Source organism: Rhinoderma darwinii, chromosome 8 (assembly GCF_050947455.1).
Source record: "Rhinoderma darwinii isolate aRhiDar2 chromosome 8, aRhiDar2.hap1, whole genome shotgun sequence".
NCBI classification, from domain to species: Eukaryota; Metazoa; Chordata; class Amphibia; order Anura; family Rhinodermatidae; genus Rhinoderma; species Rhinoderma darwinii.
In genome coordinates this window covers 6,909,109-6,918,595 of record NC_134694.1, presented here as the reverse complement: position 1 = coordinate 6,918,595, position 9,487 = coordinate 6,909,109, and the positions used below count along the sequence as shown (strand labels likewise).

Sequence of the window (9,487 nt, the reverse complement as noted above, 5' to 3'; positions counted from 1 at the left end):
CGGAGCTTACTAGATTCCGTCAATGAAATCACCAACATAGCTACGCCCTATTCTGCCAATCACCTTCTACAACCCACCAAAGCAGCTCCCTCATTGGCTAACCACAGCGAGGCGTGATACGCAAGAAAGTGGCCCGTCCTGCGTTCCACCACAACAGGCAGACGCCACGTGATATGTTTTGACGACAATGCACGTCTTTTGCTTTACGGTAGCGGTAAAGAGAGAGGTGAAGGGGAGTCAGCTGACTGCCCTGTGACTGTCAGGCAGCCCGGAAGAGGCAGCAGGCTGCCGGTGAAGTTGCTGCTCCTGGTTTCCACTACGCTGGGCTGTCATGTTTGGGCCAGACGAGGAGGATACTGACTTTCTGTCTCCTACTGGAGGGTAAGTGGCCCCTGAGAGGAGGGAGTGGCCCTTGCTTCCTCACTTACTGCCAGGGAGGCCGAGTGTCAGTAAATTTACTGACATTTAGTAAAAGATCATTGTGAAAGAAAAGCGCTCAACAGTCCAAGACATTAGAAGCCTACAAGTCCCAGCAGCCGGTGCATGATGGGAGTTGTAGTCCCACAGCAGCTTGATAGCCACGACTAGGGCTACGCATGCAAAATCTGGTCCTGTCATGGCCGCAGCTGGACGCGACGCTGACGGGTGACACATTTGTTGTGGCCGAAAGAAACGGGTAGCTGGCATTTTCTTTACAGTGACGTGTCAGTAAATAATGTCTGTCAGTAAATCTTTTACTCATTGCCTACAGAAACCGTCCAGTAATGGCGTTCGTTGCATTCGTTTCCAGTATCTTCCACGCAGAATAGAACGCCGCACTGTAAACGCTTCATAATTGTTGTTGCTATGACAGGGGATGCATAGCAACCGGCCTCCTACGTGTCTATGTTTACCGGCTTCGTTATTAACCGTCAAATCGTATAATGAAAAATTCTACATCTTTCTAATAAACTTGGTCTATCAATTCCTCACCAATTTCCAGATCTCTGCTTGCTGTCAGTGAGTAGGGACATTCTTGCTCAAGTCTGCAAACCTTCTAAGCTATTATTCAGCAACCTGTGGCTCTCTTGCTGTTTTGAGACTACAACTCCCAGCTAGCTCTAGTAGATACAATGCTTGGAGTTGGAGTGCCATCCTTTCAGCAGCATTGGATTGGCGGGCTCATGTGTCACGCTAAGAGTCCGGGGGGCAGGGAATGACAGCCTGCGATATTCCATGGTCGACACCTCGGAGGCTTTTCATTGCCGCATTGCTTCGTCCTGGCGTCAGGTTCCCTTTAATTCGCACCCAATGTCGTCTTTGGCATTACAAGGAAATGATTATTATCCCATATAGATCTCGTGCCAGCGTGTTACATCATCCTGTACAGAGGCCCCATTCACAGCCAGGATCGTCGCCGCAATTCACCGATTCAGTAAAAATCTTTTACTCCGGCGACCTAGAAAGACGTCACTGGGGGTCCCTGAGCTGAGACCCCCACCGATCGCTAGAACAAAGGGGTCTCTGCTCCACATGAGGTACATTAGTCAGTGACCATAGAGGCATGGGCTTCCTGTCTGTCATTGGAAAACACTACAATCCGCCTGAAATGGCTGATAACAGAGAACAATAGATTGTATTGAATGCACAGTAGATGGAGATAGGATTCGTGTGATGACGTTACGAGGGGGAAGTGGCGGAGATGAGCACGAATGCTAAAAAGCAGAACCTCAGGGCGGTTACTACTCTATATATACTACAACCAGCATCCGGTGATCTGATAGGAGTCATGGCGTTCTGACCAGTGTCTACAGAACTGCTTCTGGAAAAGCTGGGTGACAACCTATATGGCCGCCAAGACTGGTGGTCACCTAGCCTTATTTGAATCTGCCATCTAGGTGCATATCGCGACAGCATAACACGCCAGCTTGGCTATTCAGAACATTGGGAAAGCTGGGCGACAACCAACCTGACCGCCAAGATGGGAGGTCACCCAGCTTTACCTGAATCTGCCATCCAGGTTCCTCACTGCTGCATAACATGCCAGCTTGGCCATTCAGGAGTTTGGGAAAGCTGAGTGATAACCCCCCCCCCCCCCCCCCCCCCAGCAGTGGAGACCATTTCCTGAACGCTGTGGATTGATAATTCATGGCATGAGTGGGATCCCAAGCGCTTGATTCCCACCTAGTAGTAGCTTCTGTAAATTTGACATTCAGGTGCCTGATAGAGCTGGGTGGATATAATGGTTACCATACCAGTTATGTGGTGATACAGCGCTCCTCCTATGTTGATGGATACACAGGCTGATTTGCCCTTCAGGAGTGTGGGAAAGCTGGATGACAAACCTAACGGGACCCATTATTATAGTCCCCCAGATCTCCGGATAGATATCGCTGCCGATCTGCTGCGTGTAGCTTTGGTCGAGGGGGCGACTTTTATCAGGAATGTTGATCTTTTTTATTAAAGGGACATGCGTCACATTCCTGCGGCTGCGCTGACATAATTAACTCCTTGTTGTAAGGTCACAGATAATCAGATTTGTGGTTCTTTGACCTTCTCCGTGTTTTGTTAGGAACGTTGAATAACACATGAGGCAGCGTGAAACGGAAACTATGCGTTATAATGTCTGTATTATCCCTGCCCCTCCCCCTGCGTCACACTGGGGAGCTCCCTCTATAAAAGACCCCTCCTCGGATCTGTAAGGTCCTAATGGTTATGGGCAGTGGGCAGCGCTGCCTGTCGCCCTCCATACACCCAGGCACAGGAATACACAATGCAGTTTATGGGAACGGTCGCCATGATTTGGGATGAGTGCTGGCGTTTTGTGGCCAATGCTTCGGCTGCTGTCCCAGAAAGGCACGTGGCAGCCGTACAGCCGTACGTCCGGCAATGGGAAAACAATGTTTTAGGCCTATGTGGGATACTTTCATAGACTAGTCTGTGTCTGCTTGTCTTCTGTGGAACTACAACTCCCAGCAGAGCTGTCAGATCAAAATAACTACAGCAGTTCTAAAATATGGGAGTTAATTTGTCTTCCACAAAGTTTGTGGTTTGGGGAAATCATTGCCCCCTAGTGGCTGGTTATTCACTTGTCTAAAATCATTGCCCCAGTGGTCCGTTTTCCATAAGTAAATCTATGAAATCACTGCCCCCTAGTGGTTGGTTTTACACAGATACATTTGTGCTAGTTATGAAATCATTAACCCCTAGTGGTTGGTTTTCCGCAGGTAAATCTATCAAATCATTGCCCCCTAGTGGTTGGCTTTTCACAGGTAAATCTAGCAAATCATTGCCCCCTAGTGGTTGGTTTTTCACAGGTGACTCTTTTGCTAGTGATGAAATAGTTGGCCCCTAGGAGTTGGTTATTTACTGATGGTCTGGGGAACAATGAAATAATCTCCCCTAGGGAGCCACTGGTCGGTCAGAGACGTTGATGAGATAATCGCTCCTTGTGGGTATCTATTCAGTAGCGAGTCAGGGCAATGATGAAGCTATTGCCCCCTAGTGGCCAGTTATCAGTCAGCAGATGACTAGTTATTGGTTGTCTGGGGGGGGGGGGGGCAGTGAAACGATTGCTGCCTGAAGGCTTGTTATCCGTTAGTGGATCTGGAACCTCTGCCACCTAGTGGTTACTTGATTGTTAAGTGATACAACAATGGTCCAGTCGCCTCCTAGTGGCTGTTTCTGATTAGCGCAGTTGTTCTCTTGCTGCCCTGACTCCATAGAGTGGCCATTGTTGAGTGTAGTCTTCAGGACGTGACTGATGCCCCTCGGCCAGTTCTTCTAAACCGTTGTCAGATGATTTGTATTAATGACATCCTGCCGGCGTCACCCGCTCTCTCTGGCTGCGTGGTGAGGGAGATGCAGTCGGCTCGGCGTTGGTTTCTCGGACTGCGGTGACTTTTTACAGAGAGGTGACAGATACCACATGCTCGTGTCCGGCTACGTCACTGGTTTGTGCCACTTTTGCACTGGAAATGGGGCCAGAAGAACAGGCGGAGAGCACGTCCCGACCATGGAAGATCGACTATTACTGGCAAGAGAACCACGGGTCAGTGTGACGCTACAGATAGGGGGTGGATTATGGCATGGGATGGCACTGCTATGCCAGCTGCAGCCAATCCCTTCTGTACACATTGTATATCACATTTCTTTATGTTCAGGATCTCTGCTGGCAGTTATTGAATAAGAACACACCTGGAAGCTTAAAACCCATCCTGATCCGATATGTTTAACATCTGAAAGTTTGTTACAATTGTAGCCAGTCTAGACAATCCTTCAGGCTGATACATTGTAGCAAACGACGAGGATCGGAGAGAGGTTTGTGCTGCTGAAGTCCTTATCTCACAGAGGATTGTCTAGAGTGGATATTCTTGTAGCAAACCCTCAGCTGTGAGAAGTATAAGGTCTGTGCAGGGATGTAACCAAAAATTTTCCTATTCACTGACAGCAGGCAGAGATCTTGAAAATGTATGAAGAATTGAAATACAAAGTATATTGCAAAGTTGCAGAACTTTACATTTATTTACACGTGGAAAACTCTTGATATGTTCGTTTGCCTCGTATAGTATTAACCCTTTTGTAACATGTTTGGAAATTTAGTTTTTTTTTTTTTAGCGCACTCAGTTGCTCCTCCTGTCAAGTAAAAAAGCAAAAAAAGCAAAAAACTATTCAGGCAGATATGGCTGTGAGGACTCAGGGAAAGCTGGGTGACAACTCTGCTGTATTGGCTATCACCCAGCTTTTCCTACTAACAGGAGAAGTGTGTAGCCCGAGCTTAATAACATATATTCGTCTTCTAGGGCAAAGCTGGCTTCTCTGTTTGGAATGGACCAGAACGTCTCTGCACAAGGGAACGAGTCCTTCCAGTACACCGCTCCTAAGCAGCCGAAGAAGGGCATCATGCCAGCTGGTGAGGATCAACGTCTCCTGCCTAATGCCCCACATCACTCGCGGAGGGATTGTTTATAAAACCTTTGAAGCAATTGTGGGAACCGGCGGGGGGTCTCAGGAAGGGAGGAAACTGTGTAGAAATAATATCCGCATTGTGCTCATATTTCTCTATTCATTTTCCAGGTACAAAATCCCCCAAACCGCCTGGAGCCAGTGGCGCTGCACCATCCGTGCTCTATGCTACAGCCGTCCATGCCTATAAATAGTAAGTGCTGACCGGGACTCACCTTGTCCTTATATACAACCCAGCGTCTCCAGAGTACCCCCTTAAAACTGTATGTCCACCTATAAACACCACTACAGTCTATACAGAGATATTATCAGTTTATCAATATATACATTACTTATCCTGTACTGATCCTGAGTTACATCCTGTATTATACTCCGGAGCTGCACTCACTATTCTGCTGGTGGAGTCACTGTGTACATACATTACATTACTTATCCTGTACGGATCCTGAGTTACATCCTGTATTATACTCCAGAGCTGTACTCACTAGTCTGCTGGTGGAGTCACTGTGTACATACATTACGTTACTTATCCTGTACTGATCCTGAGTTACATCCTGTATTATTCTCCAGAGCTGCCCTCACTATTCTGCTGGTGGAGTCACTGTGTACATACATTACATTACTTATCCTGTACTGATCCTGAGTTACATCCTGTATTATACTCCAGAGCTGCACTCACTATTCTGCTGGTGGAGTCACTGTGTACATACATTACATTACTTATCCTGTACTGATCCTGAGTTACATCCTGTATTATACTCCAGAGCTGCACTCACTATTCTGCTGGTGGAGTCACTGTGTACATACATTACATTACTTATCCTGTACTGATCCTGAGTTACATCCTGTATTATACTCCAGAGCTGCACTCACTATTCTGCTGGTGGAGTCACTGTGTACATACATTACTTATCCTGAGTTACATCCTGTATTATACTCCAGAGCTGCACTCACTATTCTGCTGGTGGAGACACTGTGTGCATACATTACTTCTCCTGAGTTACATCCTGTATTATACTCCAGAACTGCCCTCACTATTCTGCTGGTGGAGTCACTGTGTACATACATTACTTATCCTGAGTTACATCCTGTATTATACTCCAGAGCTGCACTCACTATTCTGCTGGTGGAGACACTGTGTGCATACATTACTTCTCCTGAGTTACATCCTGTATTATACTCCAGAACTGCCCTCACTATTCTGCTGGTGGAGTCACTGTGTACATACATTACTTATCCTGAGTTACATCCTGTATTATACTCCAGAGCTGCACTCACTATTCTGCTGGTGGAGACACTGTGTGCATACATTACTTCTCCTGAGTTACATCCTGTATTATACTCCAGAACTGCCCTCACTATTCTGCTGGTGGAGTCACTGTGTACATACATTACTTATCCTGAGTTACATCCTGTATTATACTCCAGAGCTGCACTCACTATTCTGCTGGTGGAGACACTGTGTGCATACATTACTTCTCCTGAGTTACATCCTGTATTATACTCCAGAACTGCCCTCACTATTCTGCTGGTGGAGTCACTGTGTACATACATTACATTACTTATCCTGTACTGATCCTGAGTTATATCCTGTATTATACTCCCGAGCTGCACTCACTATTCTGCTGGTGGAGTCACAGTGTACATACATTACTTATTCTGTACTGATCCTGAGTTACATCCTGTATTATACTCCAGAGCTGCACTCACTATTCTGCTGGTGGAGTCACTGTGTACATACATTACATTACTTATCCTGTACTGATCCTGAGTTATACCCTGTATTATACTCCAGAGCTGCACTCACTATTCTGTTGGTGGAGTTACTAAGTAAGGATAAGTAATGTACACTGTGATTCCACAAGCAGAATAGTGAGTGCAGCTCCGGAGTATAATACAGGCTGTAACTCCGGATCAGTACAGGATAAGTAATGTAATGTATGTACACAGTGACTCCACCAGCAGAATAGTGAGTTCAGCTCTGGAGTGTAATACAGGATATAACTCAGGATCAGTACAGGATAAGTAATGTAATGTATGTACACAGTGACTCCACCAGCAGAATAGTGAGTGCAGCTTTGGAGTATAATACAGGATATAACTCAGGATCAGTACAGGATAAGTAATGTAATGTATGTACGCAGTGACTCCACCAGCAGAATAGTGAGTGCAGCTCTGGGGTATAATACAGGATGTAACTCAGGATAAGTAATGTATGTACGCAGTGACTCCACCAGCAGAATAGTGAGTGCAGCTTTGGAGTATAATACAGGATGTAACTCAGGATCAGTACAGGATAAGTAATGTAATGTATGTACACAGTGACTCCACCAGCAGAATAGTGAGTGCAGCTCTGGACTATAATACAGGATGTAACTCAGGATCAGTAATGTATGTACACAGTGACTCCACCAGCAGAATAGTGAGTGCAGCTCTGGGGTATAATACAGGATGTAACTCAGGATCAGTACAGGATAAGTAATGTAATGTATGTACGCAGTGACTCCACCAGCAGAATAGTGAGTGCAGCTCTGGAGTATAATACAGGATGTAACTCAGGATCAGTACAGGATAAGTAATGTAATGTATGTACACAGTGACTCCACCAGCAGAATAGTGAGTGCAGCTCTGGGGTATAATACAGGATGTAACTCAGGATCAGTACAGGATAAGTAATGTAATGTATGTACGCAGTGACTCCACCAGCAGAATAGTGAGTGCAGCTCTGGAGTATAATACAGGATGTAACTCAGGATCAGTACAGGATAAGTAATATAATGTATGTACACAGTGACTCCACCAGCAGAATAGTGAGTGCAGCTCTGGAGTGTAATACAGGATGTAATTCTGCTGCGTCCCCTTCATTGTTGTACCACACAGAGTGGCGCTCTCATACATGTGGCTGTATACTTGATACCTCAGCAGGACCGGACCACGTATACGGGAGCCCCTCCACTGATCACACATTAATGGCCTATTCCTGGAACGTCCCTTTTTAATTTTTGCACAAATCTTACATTACGGGGACTCTTGGCCTTCTAATAACTAAATAATTTCTCTCTGTGCACAGTGTAAACGGGCAGTACACGAAGCAGGGCAAGTTTGGGGCAGCAGTTCTGGGTAATCCTACTAGTAAGGAGGTGAGTATAGGATCTGTCATGGAGGCGGAGTCATGTATATGGAGTGATTGTGCGGCTCTTACCCCTCCCCCTCTGCTTTATATCGTTATACTGTAGTACAGGATCCTGCTCTACATCAGCCAGCAGCAGCCCGTCACCACCGTCCGGATACACGCTGGGTTTTCCTTCACAGTAAGTCGCCTGTCCTGATGCCCTATACAAAATGACCTCCTAAAAATCCCGCTTTAATACCGGTTGTCATCTTTTGCGGTTGTTAAATATTCTATCCAGCAGGTTTACAGGTATATCTGTGCGCGGGAAAGTTGGGTGGCAGACAACGTGACCACCGTTACGGCTCCGATGGATGCTCTTGGACAAAAGTGACACACTGGGCCTGAGGGGGCGGAGCATGACACAATGGCTAAAATAACAACCCAGAATTGCTGTGTCATGCTCCGCCCACTCAGCCCACTCAGCCCCTGCACTTGACATAATGCAGTAGCAGGGCAGATTTGCCATTAACCCCTTCTAGACCACTTCTGTATATATACGGCGGAGGTCGGGGTGGGGGGGGGGGGGAGTATGATGTGGGTCACGGGTTTAGCCCGCTCCATCAGACAAGTGTCGGCTTCTGAATCCCGCTCCTTTAACCCCTTAGATGCCGCAATCAAAAGCGACCGCTGCACCTAAGCCGTTAGAAATAGAGGGAAGGCGACCTCGGTTGAATTGCCCCTCCCCATGCGACCCGATCGTGGGGTGTCAATGGTTGTCATGGCAGCCTGGGGGGCCTAATTAAGGTCTGCCATATTTGTACTGTCAGAATCAAGATATGCTGCCATACATTGGCTTTCATAATATACTGCAATACTATTCTACAAACGATCGTTCAAGTCCCCTAAGGGGAACGAATAAAAAAATAAGTTAAATAAAAAAAAAAAATTTAATATATAAAAAAAAACAACAAAATATTAAACTTTTTCCCATTTTTCCCAAAATTAACATAACTGGTAACGCTGCGTCCGTAAAAGTCCAAACTATTCCAATATATAATTATTTAACCCGCAGGGTGAACGCTGTAAAAACGAAACCCAGAAAACAATCACTCCCATTCCACCCACAAATAAATAATTTTTTCTCCAGTTTCCCAGTACGTTTTATGGTACAATAGATGGCGCCGTGATCCACCACAGCCCGTCCCGCAAAAAACAAGCCCTTAAACGGCTATCGACGGAAAAATAAAAAAGTGATGGTTTTTGGAAAGTGGGGAGGAAGAAAAGAAAGTGAAAATCCGAAAAATGACTGCGGCGGGAAAGAGGTCAAGGACCCAGGAAGCTGGATTAGGTTTTATATTTTATTTCCCTGAACTCTGTGTCTTGTGGTGATCGCAGGTCCAGCTGAATAATTACGCGGCTTTCTACGATGAC

The 9,487-nt window shown here is 46.1% G+C and overlaps 1 protein-coding gene across 3 annotated transcripts in view; it reads left to right on the top strand.

The window, feature by feature from the left end:
* The first annotated feature begins 224 nt into the window (after positions 1-224).
* The window catches only part of FKBP15 (FKBP prolyl isomerase family member 15), a 41,613-nt gene continuing 32,350 nt past the window's right edge, over positions 225-9,487 (top strand). For all 3 annotated transcript variants that reach the window (XM_075834804.1, XM_075834803.1, XM_075834802.1), the window contains exons 1-6: positions 225-381; positions 4,782-4,891; positions 5,056-5,137; positions 8,015-8,084; positions 8,181-8,255; positions 9,452-9,487. The exon at positions 9,452-9,487 is cut by the window's right edge and continues 63 nt beyond it. In XM_075834804.1, the coding sequence (XP_075690919.1) occupies positions 332-381; positions 4,782-4,891; positions 5,056-5,137; positions 8,015-8,084; positions 8,181-8,255; positions 9,452-9,487 (423 nt within the window). In that variant the 5' untranslated portion in view covers positions 225-331. The remainder of the gene's footprint in view (positions 382-4,781; positions 4,892-5,055; positions 5,138-8,014; positions 8,085-8,180; positions 8,256-9,451) is intronic.